Source organism: Arachis ipaensis, chromosome B10, assembly GCF_059453495.1.
Source record: "Arachis ipaensis isolate K30076 ecotype BB chromosome B10, ASM5945349v1, whole genome shotgun sequence".
Taxonomy (NCBI): Eukaryota; Viridiplantae; Streptophyta; class Magnoliopsida; order Fabales; family Fabaceae; genus Arachis; species Arachis ipaensis.
Window position 1 is genome coordinate 150270230 of NC_142435.1, and position 19847 is coordinate 150290076.

General features: G+C 36.1%; 2 protein-coding genes across 2 annotated transcripts; both read left to right on the forward strand.

The window, feature by feature from the left end:
• Positions 1 to 9836: 9836 nt before the first annotated feature.
• EMB2734 (ARM repeat superfamily protein) lies at positions 9837 to 18041 on the forward strand. Its single transcript, XM_016335904.3, has 20 exons — positions 9837 to 11443; positions 11632 to 11835; positions 12402 to 12506; positions 12612 to 12677; positions 12768 to 12932; positions 13210 to 13284; positions 13366 to 13520; positions 13872 to 14007; positions 14107 to 14176; positions 14296 to 14423; positions 14732 to 14788; positions 15295 to 15480; positions 15604 to 15696; positions 16241 to 16326; positions 16404 to 16470; positions 16558 to 16624; positions 16702 to 16838; positions 17003 to 17094; positions 17184 to 17250; positions 17352 to 18041. The coding sequence occupies exons 1-20, from the start codon at positions 10211 to 10213 to the stop codon at positions 17514 to 17516; spliced, it is 3354 nt and encodes a 1117-aa protein (XP_016191390.1). The 5' UTR covers positions 9837 to 10210; the 3' UTR covers positions 17517 to 18041.
• An 883-nt stretch (positions 18042 to 18924) lies between these two features.
• LOC107634051 (ethylene-responsive transcription factor ERN3-like) lies at positions 18925 to 19671 on the forward strand. The gene has a single exon (XM_088500873.1). It carries the CDS (start codon positions 18925 to 18927, stop codon positions 19618 to 19620), a length of 696 nt encoding a protein of 231 aa, XP_088356999.1. The 3' UTR covers positions 19621 to 19671.
• The last annotated feature ends 176 nt before the right edge of the window (positions 19672 to 19847 follow it).

The window sequence follows — 19847 nt, forward strand, 5'->3', positions numbered from 1 at the left end:
AAAACTAGTCAAACTGGTTCTTTGATATTGGTTCTAAAAAAAAGATAAAATAAGACATTAAGAATAAAAATTAGTATTTTTATATTTTATTTGATGATAAATTAAAATAAATTGTAAAAATTTAATTTATCGATATTTTTTATTTAAAAAAATTTAGAAAGAAAAATATAATCATAAAAAATAGGGTAAGTACCATTTTCAACTTCTAATTATTTGTTCGTGAGACATGTCGCACCTTGATGATCACTAAACTTCAACCAGGTCCCACTCATCGATATAAATAAACCGATCGACTTCTGTGACCGGTTGCGAACCGGTAGCCTGTGTGACGTATCAGTTGGAGGCTGAATTGTCAAATACAAGTGCCAGGTGTCACTGGAAATTGTTACAGGGACTAAATACCCCCTCCCTACAACTGAAACGTCGTCGTCACATGGGGTTCATAATTCTCCCTTTCTCATACCATTCAAAAGGTTTAGGGTTTTCAACTTCATTCTATGTGAGAGGACTCGCAACAGTGGGTATAGGTACTGCGAATTCTGGTTCTTCATTCAGTCGTCAGAAAAAATGCGGTGGGTGTGAGGAGAGTTGCAGCAGTCGAATGAGTGCCGATGGAAGCAGTCTGGAAGGAGCATCGAGAATGATGAAAAAGAAATTTGTTCCTCCGGTGTGCAATTGCGGATCCTACGCCATTTTGTTTGAATCTAGCACTTCAAAAAATTGAGGGAGGCTTTTCTTTGGTTGTTCTTATTTTAAGGCAAATGTTGTGTTTAGAGTTTTGTTTGGTTTGCTGAGTTATTTTGTAATTGTTTGGAGTTTAACAGTAGCCATCTTTGATATAGAACAACACACGATATTGCAAATACTTTTCCTGACTAGATGAGTATATTGTCTCTTTTTGTATTGAGAAAGTGCCACAAGATGGAGTTGCAGACTCGACGAAGAAGATGGAAGAAAGAATTGCAAAAATAGAAAAGAAGATGGATGATGTCAAAAACGATGAGAAGAATAGTGGTGCTCTTAGTAATTGGAAATTGTTTGGGTTGATTTTGTTGGGCATTATAATAGGAAAGGGATGTAGCCTAGTTACATCTGTATAATGTTAGTATGTTTTTGTTAGTAATATTTTGTAATGGGTACAATTTGGGGATGCAGTAAAAATTTTAGACTATGAAATTATAATAAACTATGGTAAAAAATTAATAGACATTGTGTATACAGTTATGTATATTTTGTACATTCCATGATATCTGTATAATTGATTGACAGAATCAAGGTTGAAGGAAACTGAAAACATAGTAACAATGCACATTTAACCAAAGATGATATATTGTCATTTCATAATCACAAGGTAACTCACAAACTATGTTAGACAAAGTCTTCAAAATAAAACCCACAAACTATGAGACAATGTTTCCAAAAACACATGTCCTTACTTGGTACTAGTTTCCCAAATTCTGGATTAGCAACCAAAAAACAGAAATAGCATCAAAAACAGATAACTAAATGCGATGTCTTGTGGTATAACCATCATAGTCAATTAAGTCTGCTTTAGTGGCCTGAAATTTTGTGTTGGAATGAATTTCAATAATTTTGAGAAAGTTTCTCCACTTGCTGCTGCCACTGTTTCTTTGGAGATGGCCTCATTGTTTTTTAGTATAGCTATAGGTTGGCCCGAAAAAAGCTGGACTGGTGGTGTAGACTGATTAGGACCATAGTTTAGGGGAGGCTGTGGATTCAGAGCACCTGGTGGCCAAAAAGTCTTCTACTTGGGCCTGAATCTTGGTCTTAGCTAGGCTGGTGGTGCAAGTTCAGTTTGAGATTGCTATGTAGCGACATCGACAATATGTGATTAGTTCACACAAAAATGAGTTGAACAATAACTTAGAATTCAAAATAAATAGCATTACCACTGGAGGAGCAGACTGAGTAATTGGAGTTTTTTCTTATCCATCTTGTGGAGTATGTGGCCTCTTTGGCATATTTTTCTTATGCTTCTTGGACTTAGCCTATTCTAGTTCCAAAAAATAATATGGCAAAATGATACATGAACACCTATTACATACCAATCATATTTAACAATAGTAACAGCCAAGCACAACACTAAACCCAAAAAAACAAAAAGTACAGCAAATGTCAGTTTACAATTCTAACTCTAATTGTTATGAGTCTGGCCAGAGGTTCCACCCTGAAAATGATCATCAACATTCACATTTCTCAATTTCTCCTCAATTTAATACTTCACAACTCAAAATTCATCAACTTCATTCACAACCTTCCAAATCCTAAGTTACCGTCTTCTAAACTCATAACAGAACATATCTAATCCTAAGTCATTTAACTCATCTTCAATAGCTTCAAGGCCTAATCACTATTTATAAGTCTTAAACATAAGATAAAGAAGTTTGGAAAGCTAGAAGAACCTTTAAAATGAGGAAAAACAAGCTTTCAGCAAAACAGGGATCTCACGTACGCGAACATTTATCCCGCGTACGCACAAGGTTGAAACAGGGTGGTCGCGTATGCGAGACTCCCAACCCGAAGGGAATCCCCGCGTCGCGTGTTTAAAACTCGTGTACGCATGCCTCGAAATTTCATTCCCGCATATGCACCTAGTGCCCGCGTACGCGAGATCACTTGGCAATGGAAAATGCTCACGTCGCGTGCACAGGTTCGCGTATGCAAGCCATAGCAGACTTGGAAAATTGTAAAAGTTGCAGAATTTCAGATTTTTATACCGAACTTCAAACGCACATAACTTCTTCGTTTTAAAATATTTTTCTTCCGTTCTTTGAACGTATAAAAGCCCTCGGACCTAATTTTCATTTAAATTAAGTTTCATTCAAAATGAAAGTCCGGAGGCCAAGTTATGTCTCGCCAAAGTTTGTCAAAAATAGGGTTTCACAAAAATCAAATAAGTTCACTAGTTTCCAAAACTTCAAAACCAAACCAATTTAAACCACACTCAGAACAACCCAAAGTCTCATACCAAAAATTTTTCAACCATCTCTCATCCATTCACTATCAAAACCATTCAATTTCACAAATTTACTTAGATTCCTATCAACATCATTATCATAAAACCTCATTACTACTAATCAAAACCACCAACATCCTTATTCCTCAATTCAGTTATCATCATCATATTGGAGTTCCACCATAACTACATCTCAATTCATACCACAATCACAATTCACTCATTTATCATTCATTCAACCACTCATTCTCATAAATCTCAATTTTAACGTTTTATCAACTCATTTTCATATTTCTCATAATTACTAAATCTCAATAAGCATCATCAATCCTCAACAACAATTATCATATCCATACCAAACATCAACAATCACCGTCATAATTCATTAAAATCATCACAATCATAAATAACACCAATACTCATTATATTATTATCATAATTCATATGTCACACATTTCAACACTTCATATTATACTCTTCATCATCAAATATAATTTCACATACACTTAATCATACACCATCATTCAATCCTATCTTATGGTCAACTAGCCTAAGTTTCACGAAATATTACATATTACATAAAGAAAACCGAAACCATACCTTGACTGATTTTCAATATGCTCAAATACTAAAACTTGATTCCAACAAGCTTCCACCAAGCTCCAATCCACCAAAGTCAAACCAAATGCCACAACCAACTCCAAAATCACCAAAGTCAAGCTTCATAAATACAATTTTACCATATATTAATAACTAAAGCTCACAATACACCAAACTACAAGGGTATAGAGGTTTCTTACCTTATTCAAGGGTGATTGGAGAAAAGCTCGACAATTACCCGCTATTAGAGTTTACCTAAACAATCAAAATCACAAAACTTACTCAAAAACCAAACCCAAAATTGCAAAATTGTTAGGGCTAGAAACTAGAGTGTGTATATTGAACTTTGTTTAGCTAGAATTGAAGAGCTCATCGATAGCTTTGCGTGGCTACAAACGGATCATTAATTGGAGCATTATAGCTCAAGTTATGACTTTCGGAAGGTGACGATGAATAGTGACACCTATTTTCTTCGCCCTTCTCTTCACTCACCGTGGCTCCCTCTCTCTAGGGCTGAAAATGAGGTTGTTGACTCATTAATTGAGTTTATATATGTTAGATTTGGGCCCAACCTGGGCCCGATCCAACTCGTTAGCATTTTTGTCCCGTATGACCCAACTTTGAGACAAACTTTTAAAATTAGCGCCCGATTTTTAACTTTAAATTTTTTTCTAAGTTTTTCTATAGTTTTTATTGCTCTCACGCAGTATCAGACAAACTTAAGCTGGTACTGCTGGCTAATTTATCGGTACGCGTTTTTACGCATATTTCAGCAAAAAAATACTTTTTCCCATTCGTAAAAATTTACTAAATCCGAATTTCACTTTTATATTTTCGAAATAACATTTCTATATTTTCGAACTTATTACGCGCAATTAAATTATTATTTTATTTTAAAATCTGGTTCTTATAAAGGAAAGGGGGGATTATGAACCCCACGCGACGACGACGTTTCAGTTGCAGGGAAGGAGTATTTAGTCCCTGCAACAATTTCCAGTGACACCTGGCACTTGCATTTGACAACTCAGCCTCCAGCTGACACGTCATACAGCTATCGATTCGTAACCGGTCACAGAGGTCGATCGGTTCACTTATATCGAGAGGTGGGGACCTGGTTGAGGTTTAGTGATGATTAGGGTGCGACATGTCCCATGGGCAAACGGTTAGGGGCTAGAAAGGGTATTTACCCTAAAAAATATAATCATAAAAAATTAACAAGAATAAAAAAATAAAAAACAAATTATATCTTTTGTTAGTATTTTTGTGTCTTTCTTGTCAAGATAGATACAAAATACACTGATTTGGTATCTCTAGACAATGTCTCTATTCATATCTCATCTGTCAAACACGATTTTGTATCTATGTGTCTGTGTTCCGTACCTATAAACAAACATAGTTTAAAAGATCACGCGATTTTCAATTTGATTTCTGAAATTTCTTTTTTAATTAAATCCCGTCTTAAAATAATTAAAATTATTTATATTAGTTCTTTTCATCACTTTCTTTATCTATGATGTTAACTGAGTCTGACCTAATCGTTAAGTTACATATCAGCGCACACTTGTAACTCCTAATTAATTGCGAGGATAATAATTTTATAAAATTTGATCAAATTAATCTTTAAATGATAAACCCTACTTAAAAGATAGAGGATATATATTTCCTTTCTTTAGACGCTCTATTACTTATTCAATTATTCTTCAACACACAACATTGCTACATAGAAAACATGCATCACTTCATGAAAGGGAATGGAGGGAAGCTTTGAATCAAGAACTTTGAGAGCTCCTTTCTTATTAGAGTCTATCTCTTTTCTCACCCACTGTATGATATTCACACCATTTTTAAATTCTTCGACTAGTTACCTCCTTTTATAAGCTTCAAATAACCACGTCAAAATTATACACATCGCTCTTCTCATCAATTTTCAATGTATAGAGTCAATTTTGGTTGTTGTTGTTGTTGTCATCTCGTCGTCGTCGTCACTAAAAATGACAATACTATTTAGATGTGTGGGTATTCATTCTACCTTTATCCAATAAGGACGGGTAATTACTCGATCAGGTGTTGGACGAGTTTTTGGCGGGTTCGGATTTAGAGAATATTCGTCTCTATCAGCCTCAATATATATATATATATATATATATATATATATATATATATATATATATATATATATATAAATATATATAATTTTAATATATAATATATGTAATATAGATAAAACAATTAGTAAAATGATTGATAATATTATATTATTTTTAAGTTCTTACTTTAATTTATGTTATATATGTGATGCTAGTTATATAAAATTTAAAATTTAATTTTATTCATTGGAATTTAATAATTATAAGAGTGAGACTGGGGTGGGTACTCGCGGAAGCGCGGTTAGAATTTAAATTTTTACTATTCTCAAATAAGAATGGGAGAGTTCTATGTAGATTGTTGTAAAGTGAAACAGAGTCAGGTAAGCAAAAATCTCCGTTACTCGTCCTATTGCTACCCCTTAATTTATTACTTTTATTATATTACTCTCTCTTCTAGGGAGTAGATTACCAGACAAGGGAACAAGCTATTGCAAAATAAAATGAAAATTTCTCAAGAAATAAAACTCTACAACCACATAAAATATTTAACCAAGTCCAACTAAGTTGTTATAACCATTTCTCACATTATGTGCTTTATAACCGTTTTCCACATCACACGCTTCTTCTTTACCACCACCACACCACCACCTCCATCTCGTCCTCCTTCTCCTTCTCCTCTTTATTTTCTCATATAATTCGATCTCCTCCTTCCTCCTCTTCCATCGTCGTCGTCATCATCATCATCATCATCATCATCATCATCATCATCATCATCATCATCATCATCATCATTATTGTCATCATCGTCGTCTTCTTTTTTTACGTATAACATTTCAAATTCATAATGCATCGAAATTACTTAATGATGGCGATACACAAGTAAACTCAGTCCAAAATAAGAGACCAAGTACACTTTATTTAAATCTAAAATGCACCAAAATTACTTAATGATGACGACACATAAACAAATTTAGTTCAAAATAAGCACAGACTAAGTGCACTTTATTTAAATTCAGAATGTACCGAAATTACTTAATGATAACGGTACACAAACAAACTCAATTCAAAACAAATATAGACCAAGTGCCCTTTATTTAAATTCAGAATGCACCGAAATTACTTAATGATGATGACACATAAGCGAACTCAGTTCAAAACAAGTATATACCAAGTGCACCTTATTTAAATTCAGAATGCATCGAAATTACTTAATAATGATGACACACAAACAAACTCCTCCTCATCCTCCTTCTTCTTCATTATCATCATCATCTTCTTCTTTTTTTTCTTGTTCATTTTTTCCTTCTTATTTTACCTTCTCATGATTCTTTTGGTTTTACTCTCTTAACAAGAATAAAAATAAGAAAAAATGCAAACAAAGAAAAAGAGGAAACACATAATACTACAAAATCACTAGAAAGGGGAGGCGAAAAAGAAAAAAATGCAGCAACAACAACAGCAATAAATAAATGACGACGAGGAAAAAATACGCGAACAAGAAGGAGGAGAAACGCGAAAAAGAAGGAGGAGAAGAAGAAGGAGGAGGAGGAGAAGTAACATGGGAAAGTTCATGTTAATTGGAGCGTATGTTCACGCTCTCACTAATGAAATTGATTTTTGTTGGATTTGGACCAACTTGGTTAAACTTAGTTGCCAAAAAGACTAGGATGTGTAGCATAACTCTTTCTGAAAAGTCTGTGAATTTTAAGACACCAGACATCACTTATTACCAAATGTCATGATACAAATTGGACACATTAATTCTATACATATAGATTTTTGAGAAAAAAGACAAATATGTCCCTAACTTTTTGTCATGTAGACACTTAGATCCCTAAGAATTGAAAAATATATTTACGTCAGTGACCTCCTCAAAACCAGGATATTTAGATCCCTCCATCCAACTAAGCTTATGAAACGTAACGGAGATGTTTGATGTAGATGCCATTATGCTGACGTGGTCGTAACAGTGTCTCACGTGGATATGGCAGAAAGGTTTAAGGACAAAAAAGTCCCCCAATCCTAAAACGACGTCGTTCCAGTCTAAATCCTAATCCTACAAATTTAGAGAATGGATGAACGAAAAATACGGGGCTCTGATGCTTTTTATGGTCACTGATGTTGTATCCTCGAGTTCAAAAAGAAGTGGAGAAAGAAGAAGACAAAAATGGTCAACTGCGAGCTCTAGACCATGTGCATTGCATGCAAGAGATGAGAAAGACAACGTTTCTCCAAAGTGTTTTTGCAGAATGATATGACAATCCGAATTAAAAAGAAACAAAAGGTATAATTATTTTGTAAATTTTACTAATATATGCTATTGTCCTTAAGTCATGAAGCTTATTTTAATAATATTTATCTAAAGTTAATTTGGTTGTTTTTTTAAATTTCATTTAGATTGATGATGCCAAAATTGCAAAGGAGCTTGAAGCCTATGAATCGGGGATGAGAAAAGAGCTTGAGAAGCAAGATAACTTTAGACAAAAGGTATTATTAAAATAGATACAATCTTTTACCATATTTGTGTAGATCTTAAAAAGAATATTTAGCTGACTTTTTTTTTTGGATTTAGATTCTCTAAAGTTTGAATTTCACTTGAGAGAGTAAAGTGTGATCTCTCACCATTTATTTTATAGGTGGGACCAATAATAAATATGAAAGAGAAATCATTTAAGGGTAGAAGATCACACTTTACCCTCTAAAGTACAAATTTAAAATTTAGAGGATTCAAATTCTTTTTTTTTCCCCCTTTTTCTCTTAGAATGAAGAGCGACTAAGGAAAGATATGAAGAGACAAGAAAGCGAAAGAAAAAAAGAAGAAAAGAGACTGATACGCGAGAGACAACGAGAAAGACTGAAACAACGTTGTTTTAGGATTAGAGGACTTTTTTGTCCCTAAACCTTTCTGCCACATCCACTAGGACACTATTACGACTACATTAGCATAATAGCATTCACGTCAGACATTTTTGTTATGTTTCACAAGTTGAGTTGGACGGAAAAATCTAAATATCCTAATTTTGAGGAAGTAAAAAACAAAAATATATTTTTTAATTTTTAAAAATTTAAATGTCTGCGTGACAAAAGATCATGATCTATTTATCTTTTTCTCTAATTTTTTTAACATATGCATAGTAGACTTTTTCTTTACTTTTACCACTTGTTATTTTTTCTTTTCATGGATTATTGGTATTAGTTACTTTTCTTTTATTATATTTATTGAGACAAATACAGAGTGCAGGGTAAGAGTAATATGCCAATCACTCGCACTACCAACTAACAATAGCAGGTCAGCAGCACAGAACTAACAAAACAATGAATATTTCTTAAAGTTGTACCAATTTCGGGGCTATCACATAATACGTCTTGTAAAATGTTGTCAGCTAATAGCCTAATACGCCTCATATAGTGAGCATATGATGATGCCCTTTCATTCAGGGTCAGTCTCCTAAAATTTTTCAAACCACCTTTTTTTAACACGAGAGAAAAAAAACAATATAGTCAATACCAAACTTTTATGAAAAGAAGTTAATAAAGCCTTAAATAATGCACCCAAAGCATATGATTAATGATTAATGATTTAGATTAGAGATGAGGAAAAATGAATTTAACTAGGAGAAAGCATATGAAAAACAAAAGAACAGAAGGCATAGACTAATGATTAGAGTTCAAAAGCATGGGCAACAACAGCTAATGTTCCCATTACACAACTTGCTTCGCGGCTTACCCTAATTAGCCCCACTCACTCTCTCTCTCTCTCTCTCTCTCTCTCTCTCTCTCTCTCTCTCTCTCTCTCTCTCTCTCTCTCTCTCTCTCTTCATCTCTGGCTCGGCATAGAAAATCTGTACATGCCCCTACACACTAATTATGGAATAAAAAAGGAATTTATTTGAATTATAAGTCTATAATGTTTATCTAAACTAATAATAAATAAATAAATAAATAAATATATAAGTTGATATAATATCACAATTTCGTTGTATATGTTTAAAAATTATTTTCGAGAGCGATTTGTACAGAACTAAAATTGTTTAATATACAAATAATTTTAGTCATTAGTCAGTCAATCACTGTATTAAAATTTAAAAGAAACACACGGTGTATTTTTCATTTTTTTACTGTCCATTACAGTAATAGAATTATAAAATTAGTCTGTACTTATATTTTGATGTGTTAAATACTTAAATTAATTTAGGAAACCGTGCCTCCGCCAGAGGCCATACCAAGCCACGGCCCCTCTCCCTGGCACCATATAAAATAGACTCGGTAACGTAAACACACACAACGCGACGCAGAGTGAAAGAAAGAGTAACAGTAAGAAGATTAGAGAGAGAGAGAGAGAGAACACGGGTGGGTGAGTGAGTGAGTGAGTGTGAGTGTGAATCTGAGTCTGAGTCACTCTCATTATCAACTGCCATCTCTCCAAACCCTAAAAAAGCCTCCATCAATCATCAATCATAATATATCATCGTATTTCTCTGCTCTCACTCTTCTTCTTCCTCAGCCGCCGCCAGCCACCAAAAAAGTTAAAAAAAAAAACAGAGAAATGGATCCCGAGTCAACTCAGTTGCAGCAATCGGAACTGGCCGCCGTGTTGGGGCCCGATCCATCCCCATTCGAGACCCTAATCTCGCACCTGATGTCTTCCTCCAACGAGCAGCGGTCCCACGCCGAGGCGCTCTTCAACCTCTGCAAGCAGACCGATCCCGACACGCTCTCCTTGAAGCTCGCACACCTCCTCTCCTCCTCCCCTCACCAGGAGGCTCGAGCCATGTCCGCCATCCTCCTCCGCAAGCAGCTCACTCGCGACGACTCATACCTCTGGCCACGCCTCTCCCCTCAAACTCAGTCTTCTCTCAAGTCCCTCCTCCTCTCTTCTATCCAGACCGAGAACGTCAAATCCATCTCCAAGAAGCTCTGCGACACCATCTCCGAGCTTGCCTCCGGGATCCTCCCTGATAACGCCTGGCCTGAACTCCTTCCGTTTATGTTCCAGTGCGTTTCTTCCGATTCTCCAAAGCTTCAAGAATCCGCGTTCCTCATCTTCGCGCAGTTGTCGCAGTACATCGGGGAGTCACTCACGCCTCACATCAAGCATCTTCACGGATTGTTTCTCCAGTGCTTGACCTCTCCGACCACGAATTCCGATGTGAGAATCGCCGCGTTGAATGCAGTTATTAATTTCATTCAGTGCTTGTCTGGCTCCGCCGATCGGGACCGGTTCCAGGATTTGTTGCCGGCCATGATGAGGACGCTGACTGAGGCGCTGAATTCCGGTCAGGAGGCCACTGCACAGGAGGCTCTGGAACTTCTGATCGAGCTTGCCGGTACGGAGCCGAGGTTCCTCCGGCGGCAGCTGGTGGATGTTGTTGGAGCCATGCTTCAGATTGCCGAGGCAGAGTCGCTGGAGGAAGGGACGCGGCATTTGGCGATCGAGTTTGTGATTACTCTGGCCGAGGCGAGGGAGAGAGCACCTGGGATGATGAGGAAGCTGCCTCAGTTTATCAGCAGGATGTTCGCCATTCTGATGAAGATGCTGTTGGATATTGAGGATGATCCTGCTTGGCACAGTGCTGAGACAGAGGACGAAGATGCCGGCGAAACAAGTAACTACAGCGTTGGACAAGAGTGTTTGGATAGGCTTTCGATATCACTGGGTGGGAATACTATTGTCCCGGTTGCGTCTGAACAGTTGCCTGCTTATTTGGCTGCTCCTGAGTGGCAAAAACGCCATGCTGCATTGATTGCACTTGCTCAAATTGCTGAGGGTTGCTCAAAGGTAGTGAACATGAAATGTTAACTTTCGAATTGCTGTTAACTTTTCATGTTAGGTAGTATAATATCTTGTAATTTGTATATGATTGTTTGTTGATTGTGAAGTTACTTATCCATGTAGGAAGTATCCCCTTTTTTTTCACTCCGTGTTTGTGGTTTTTATTTTGTGTTGCCTTCCCATTGCTGCTGCAGGTCATGATAAAGAATTTGGATCAAGTTGTGGCTATGGTATTAAACTCCTTCAATGATCAACACCCTCGTGTGAGGTGGGCAGCTATCAATGCAATCGGTCAACTGTCTACTGATTTGGGTCCAGATTTGCAAATTCAATACCATCAAGGAGTGTTGCCAGCACTAGCGGCTGCCATGGATGATTTTCCAAATCCTCGTGTGCAGGTCAGTGTAGTTTTTATTGTCACTGAACATGGATAATCTCACAATGATTAGTGGAAATTTAAATGAAAATGTTGTCATTTCCTTATGAGCTTTGGGTATAGTCTTGATTGTTGCTATGCAACTTTATAACTAGTGCAGGTTTCATTTACAATAATAGTTTCTTGCATTCTCAATATGTCATAAACTCATAAAGAGTGACATTGTATTATATGTTGTAGTTGGTGGAGGAAATACTAAGTAGAAGTGGGAATACTGGCAGAGTTCACATAGCACTTTCACTGTCCCGTTAGATTCATATATTTTGATGGCAATTGTTTTTATTCTATTCCTTTGGTAATAGTCAACATGCTATGCAAGAGTGCCGTTTGTGGATCTACCTTAAAAAAAGTAAAAATAAAAAATAAACAACAACAACAACAAAGCCTTATCCCACTATGTGGGATCGGCTACACGCCATTGAGCCCTACTATAAACATTTGTGTAATATGATACAGGCACTGGATCTACCTTATTTTTTAATTAGATAAGCTTCTAGTATAAACTTTTCTGTGATATGATCTATACAGGCACATGCTGCTTCAGCAGTACTCAACTTCAGTGAGAACTGCACACCTGATATTTTAACACCCTACTTGGATGGAATTGTTAGCAAATTGCTTGTAATTCTTCAGGTATGTTTATAGAATATTATTCCCAAGAGTAATATTATTGTTTTAATACATATATATTCTTTCATCATACCACTTATTTTGGATTTTTCTTTCCTGTGTTTTTAGAATGGTAAGCAAATGGTACAAGAGGGCGCCTTAACTGCTTTAGCATCAGTGGCTGATTCATCTCAGGTATTTTATATGATTTGCAAATGTCAATATCTATAATCTTATTAGTTCCTTTTCTTGTAATTTACTCATTAGTGTTGTGGTCTTCCTTAGGAACACTTCCAAAAATACTATGATGCTGTCATGCCGTACCTGAAGGCTATATTGGTTAATGCAACTGACAAGTCTAACCGCATGCTTCGTGCCAAGTCTATGGAGTGTATAAGTTTAGTTGGAATGGCTGTTGGGAAGGAGAAGTTTAGGGCTGATGCTAAACAGGTAGGCTGTTATTATTTACTTTCTTTGAAATTGATATACCACAACTTTCTGAGTTAATAAAGAGTTTTCTCAATTCTATATTCTTTTTCCAAACCACTTCAACCTCGGCTAAAACAAATGATTAGTCCTAATTGGAAAGTGTGAAGTTAAGTGCTTAATGAAGTGAACCGTACAGTACACCTTGTCTCTTTCATGAAGAACTTCTCTGTTCTCTCTATCTCCTCTGCAAGTTCTCATGTATTTATCCTATATATGATATATGCTGGCTCTTTAATAGGTCATGGAAGTTCTTATGTCCTTACAAGTATCTCAAATGGAGACTGATGATCCAACAACCAGTTACATGCTACAGGTATAGTTCTTAATTTACTGCCAGTGGATACATAAAGTGCGAATTAGATTATCCAGTCACAATAACATTCATTTATTACAGGCATGGGCTAGGCTTTGCAAGTGTCTGGGGCAAGATTTTCTTCCTTATATGGAGTTTGTTATGCCGCCTTTGCTTCGGTCTGCTTCACTTAAGCCCGATGTGACCATTACATCAGCTGATTCAGAAAATGATATTGATGATTCTGATGATGACAGGTGTTGAATCTAGCCCATCTCTTGGTTAACTATTTTGGTTCAAAATGATTCCCCTTTGCTTTTGTGTATTGTCATTTTGGCCTAAAATATGTTCATGTTGACTTAAACAAATTCTGATTTAGTGCCTCTTTTTATTCTTTGTTTTCAATACTTAAGAAATTTGCTTGCATTTCATGCTGTGTGCACTGTGCTCACAACACACATAGATCTTGATGCACATGCACATACATATTTGCAGTCATTTCGGATGCTCATTACAGTTTCATTTGACCGGTGAATCAGATGCATTGATAATTTTACTTAGGCAAGATAAATCCAACTAAGTTTTGTTTATTCATTATACTATTATAGTATGGAGACCATCACTCTTGGGGACAAAAGAATTGGCATCAAAACTAGTGTTCTGGAAGAAAAGGCCACAGCCTGTAACATGCTTTGCTGTTATGCTGATGAGTTGAAGGAAGGATTCTTTCCATGGATTGATCAGGTTAGACTGGGAACACTATAAAAGTTAATAACACCTTTACATATTGCACTTTGTTTATAGAAACACCGTTTTCTGAGTATTAAATTGCATGTGGGACAGGTTGCAGGAACTTTAGTTCCACTTCTTAAATTTTACTTCCATGAGGAGGTTAGAAAAGCAGCCGTTTCAGGTATAAGAATGATCGTTCCTTTGCATCTTTTTTGTTAACAATTTTCCTCTGCTCATTAAGTTGCTATATGCCATTATCCCAGCTGTTTTTAATGGTTATGATTTCCTATATCATTTTAGCAATGCCGGAGCTATTACGTTCTGCAAAGTTGGCTATTGAGAAAGGGCAATCTCAAGGTCGGGATGCATCCTATTTAAAGTTTTTGAGTGACAGTATAATCCCAGCTTTGGTGGACGCGTTACATAAGGTATTCCTTATACAAGTTTATCTGTTCTTAGATGCGTCTATATGGAATTCATTAGGTTTTTACAGCATGAGTAAGTTGTTATTATGATCTGAATCCTTAGGGGTTGTTGATCAGTCTCTAAATATCATATAAGCTGAGGTGTTCCTTTGTGAGTGCAGTATGGACTTTTTTGTTAGTTTAGGAGACCTAGTCTAGGCATGGATTTGATAACCAAGCTTAATATAGGTTATATTGGGTGGACTTTGCCTGGCCAGGCTCTACAATGGCATTTGTTGTGCTAAAGTTCTCCCTCTTCTGTTTGCTTGCAGGAACCAGATACAGAAATTTGTGCAAGCATGTTGGATTCATTGAATGAATGCTTACAGGTTAGTATCATTAGATGATAAATATTATACAAAATTAGGGGGTGTTACACTCGAAGTTTGATACTTAACATTCTAGTTGGAAATAAAATCTAGCCTCGCATATATTAGCTAACATCATAAGTGATGCTAATAAAGCCAAAACTAAAGGTTTTGTTTATTTCATGTTTTATAATTGATCTAGAATTCTAGATTAGGATTTATATTTTTTCTTGTTGAATTGGTTATTAATCTGTTCAACCATTGCCCCTCATTTCCACGTGATAGCAAGTCTGCTCCACTTTGTAATTGTTGTGGTTTTTGTAGTTTTGTTTTTAAAAATAATCATATATTATTATGCAAGAATTTTCACTCCCCTTCACTATTAAGGTGGATGCCTATTGCTTACTTCCTTTTGAAGACCCTTTTTGTTGTCACTTATTTATTTTATAATCAAATTATTACAAGGAAAGAGTAATTCCTGTGTAGCCTCAATCCAGTATGTGCTCTGATCTTTTTGTGTTCTTCAGATTTCTGGGATGCTTTTGGATGAAAGCCAGGTCAAGGCCATTGTTGACGAGATAAAACAAGTGATCACAGCTAGTTCAAGTAGGAAAAGAGAGAGGGCAGAGAGGACCAAAGCTGAAGATTTTGATGCTGAAGAGAGTGAGCTGATTAAAGAGGAAAATGAACAAGAGGAAGAAGTTTTTGATCAAGTTAGTTGTGTAATTTCGTTTTTAAAAAATCTGAGTTATGTTGATTGCTGGGCTACTGTCTTTGTATTATGTTCGTACAGATCAATTCTTTGGTCATCCTTTCAAAACATTTATGTGTCCCAGGTGGGAGAGATATTGGGAACTTTGATCAAAACCTTCAAAGCCTCCTTCTTACCTTTCTTCGATGAACTGTCATCATATTTGACACCTATGTGGGTATGTTCCTCCCAGAAGCTGTCACTTCTCTTCTCTAATTAGTTTTTCTGTTGATATTAACTGCATTTTTATTATTGAGCTGGTCATTTAGCATTTTGATTGGGGTACTAGATCGTACTTGAAGTATATGTAACTGTTTATATTTTTCTGTTTTCTAAGTTTTAGCTGCACCGAATTGTAGTGATGGCTCTAAAACGTAGGATCTGTGTGATAGCAGCAATCTCTGACCATATTATTTTTGGAATATTCCTGAATTCTTCATGTCACACTGTTGAAAGCTTCAAGTCACACTGTTGAAAGCTTTAGTTCAACGATGAATCTTCAGGCTTGCTTTGGGAATTTAATTTGGCTGTGGGTTATGTTCAAATAAATTGGGAGTTAGAGATGAGCCATTCATTCTGCAGGGTTAATTCTTCAGGGCAATAAAATTGCACACACACACACACACACACACACGACTTTTTTGGTCGTCATGTCCATCATCTGCAAGCTCACGTATTGCTTTTATATTAAATCATAATCTTTTCTCAACTGTTGGATATAGGGAAGGGACAAGACACCTGAAGAGAGGAGAATTGCCATTTGCATTTTTGACGACATTGCGGAGCAGTGTCGTGAAGCAGCTATAAAGTAAGTGCTGTTGTCTACTCTTGATTATTATCAAAATGTTTTGCTGAATGAGTTGTCGTATCCACTAATTTGACCAGGTATTATGATACATATCTCCCATTCTTGTTGGAGGCTTGTAATGACGAGACTGCTGATGTCCGGCAGGTCAGGCATTAGACATGTTCCGTTGTTTGACATTTTGAGTTCCATTTTTTTTCTCAAGTTTTTTTTTCTCTCTCTTTCTTCCTGTAGGCTGCTGTGTATGGCCTTGGTGTTTGTGCAGAGTTTGGTGGATCCGTGTTCAAACCTCTGGTTGGAGGTACTGCTTCGTTTTGTAATAAAATTTGTTGATATGTATTGCATTACATTAATTAACAAGTTAGTGGCTCATTGCAGAGGCTCTTTCGAGGTTAAATGCTGTGATCCAGCATCCTAATGCTCTTCATTCAGATAATGTAATGGCATATGATAATGCTGTTTCAGCTCTGGGAAAAATTTGCCAATTTCATCGGGATAGTATTGATTCTGCCCAGGTCTTTACATTTTTTCTGTTAATGGTCACTCTTATTGTTTGGCTTGTTCATCAACATCTTGCCTTGTCATGGTGTAATCTCTGTGGAGGCTGAGTTTTTTAATTGTCAGGTTGAGATGGCATATGCTTATTTAATCTTTTTGCAATCTTGTGTTATGTTTACAGGTGATTCCTGCATGGTTGAACTGTTTGCCAATAAAAGGTGATTTGATTGAGGCCAAAGTTGTCCATGATCAACTTTGTTCCATGGTTGAAAGGTAAGGAACTCAAATTTTCCTTTTTAGTTTCCTAATGCAGTCCTGCATTTACTCTTTTTGTTCTAATTATTATTTTTGTTTACCTGTAGGTCTGACAGTGAGCTTTTGGGTCCAAACAATCAGTACCTTCCTAAAATAGTTTCAGTTTTTGCTGAGGTTAGTTTTTATCAAGCATTTGCTGCTTTGATGAGCCAATGCATATTTGATTTGATTTAATTTTATTTTCTATTTAATGTTGCCCATTTTATGCGATGTAGGTTTTGTGTGCTGGAAAGGACCTCGCAACGGAACAAACTGCTGGCCGTATGATTAATCTGCTCAGACAGCTTCAGCAAACCTTGCCGCCTGCAACTCTTGCTTCTACTTGGTCATCTCTGCAGCCGCAACAACAGCTTGCATTGCAATCCATCCTTTCTTCATAGTTTCCATGGTTTTGCTTCCTTGAAGTCTATCCTTTCGCTTCCTTGAAGTCTATCCTTTCTTGATAGCGTCACATCTGAGTTCGCTATTGGTGTCTTGCACTGCTTGGGACATGCTTTTTCCGGTTTGGTGGTCTCTCAATTTGTTACCCATTCTTTGCCATAAGATGGTTTCCATCATTCATTCTTGCATGGTGTTTTTATAGCAACATGGCTTCAGTTTTGAGAATGCAGATTCAATTGTGATTGGAAAGGAAACTTTCTGTAGAATGTGTATATTACGAGTGTTAATAGTGCCGTTTAGCCCAAAATAAGGGTAGGCAATTGTGTCGTGGGAGCTTCTGTTTCTATTCCTCTCTTTGGTTTCTTACCATTTTGCGTAAGAATAGAGTTGTCTGGGAGACAATTCATACAGTTTTGGTCATTTGTATTGGTTCCTTTTTTATTTTTATATTATCACCGAGTATGAAATGTATCATATAAAATACTATTTATTCATTAAGGTTGAGGATAATTTTTCTTTGTAAACAGTATTTACCAGAGCTTATGTTCATGATTAATTACCTTGTTAACGAAGCAAAAATGATGCGTTGAATTGTGATCATATAAACATAAGAGGATACAGAGAACACACCGTTGACGAAAAAACAAGAACATAAAATTGATAGTTGAATTATGTCATTGTAAACTTAACTAAAGATGCTTTTGTTTTAAATTCTTTGAAAGAATGAACTGTCATCGTCTCATTGATCACCTGTCTTGTTGAAAGGATGCCTTCTAGATTTATTTCACTAATTAAAACTCGATAAATAAAATCAAGGCAGGATAGTTAAATCAATAATTGAATTGTGTCTTTGTCAAATTACATAAAGATGATATTGTTGTCTTAATTTCTTGAAACAATTTACTTTTATCAACCACCTAAAAAGAGCATGTGTGCTAGCTTTATTTCACTGTTTACTCAACAAAAATAAAGGCATAATAATCACTTAACAAGTTAGAAGACAGATGAGAACTTTGAAATAGTATGCCATTTGTGATACTCTTTACAGCTATTCACTATATAATAAAGAAATAATTTGAAATTATCTATTTAAAATAGTATGCATGAACCGGTGCTATGTATATAGGCTCTAGGCTCAACTGTGAAACATCTTAAAACTGATCGAAAAAGATAACATTTTATATAAAGTGGTCATCACGAATCATGCTTTGCTTTGTTTAAATTGGGTTGACCAAGCTAAGCCACCGTGATGAGAATTGAGGACAACCACTACAGAATAAGATGTTAGTTAAATGAGACAAGAAACTGAAAACGAGCATTCCACTACTATTAGATTCTTTAACTTGTGAATCTTCTTTATATATATGTTTTTGGGTTTTGGCTAGCTTAACATATGCATATGAATTAATGTGTATAAAGTGTGAAGAACAAAAGACCAAAGAGAAAGTGAATATGAAGAACAAGTCAAAGTTTGTTGGGGTGAGGCAAAGAGCTTCTGGAAAATGGGCAGCAGAGATCAAAGATACATCAAAGCAGATAAGGATTTGGCTTGGAACCTATCAAACTGCTGAGGAAGCTGCTAGAGCCTATGATGAAGCTGCTTTTCTCCTTAGAGGTTCCAACACTCGCACCAACTTCAACACTCGTCACACCATTGATCCCAATTCTCCTATATCTCTCAAAATCAGAAACCTGCTCGATCGTAGAACTATCTCAACTCGAATTCAAAACCAATTCCCTATGGTTAGTCCCAATGTTCAAGATGCCAAGCAAGAAAACCATGCATGTAGATATAGTGGTAGTAGTGAAGGTGAGTCTTTGTTTTGGGTTCAGAACCAAGTTTCTGATAATGTTTATAGGCCAGAATTGAATATGATGAACTGCGCAACGGGTCCGGTTGAACTAAATGAGTATCAGTTTGATTATTCATGGGCATTAGCTCAACAAAGGATTAATGAATTATCAATATTATCACCAGAAAGTGGATTCAATGAAGAAAGGAAACTGTCAGATTCACTTTTTGCCATGAATGAGGATGAACATGGGAGTGCGTATGAGTGTGATGTCAGTTATCCTCTCTCCCACTTGTTCTGCTTTAATTGATGTTCATGTTCTTATCCATGAGTAATTGTTTTGCGAAATCGACTTTGTAATTGGAAGTATTTATATGCACTTAGAATACTCTAGTTTGTATGAAATTACCACCTTTTCCATGCCATTTTCTTAAAGTGAAAGTTACTCATATAGCTCATCTATGGTAGTTTGCTATTCTAGCTTCAACCAAACATATCCATAACAAATAAACGGCACAAAAATTTCTTGGAGCTCGA

Coding starts and splice junctions, on each gene's coding strand:
- EMB2734 (XM_016335904.3), top strand. CDS start 10,211: ATGGATCCCGAGTCAACTCAGTTGCAGCAATCGGAACTGGCCGCCGTG. Junction 11,444..11,631: donor TTGCTGAGGGTTGCTCAAAG/GTAGTGAACATG, acceptor TTGCTGCTGCAG/GTCATGATAAAGAATTTGGA. Junction 12,507..12,611: donor AATTGCTTGTAATTCTTCAG/GTATGTTTATAG, acceptor CTGTGTTTTTAG/AATGGTAAGCAAATGGTACA.
- LOC107634051 (XM_088500873.1), top strand. CDS start 18,925: ATGTGTATAAAGTGTGAAGAACAAAAGACCAAAGAGAAAGTGAATATG.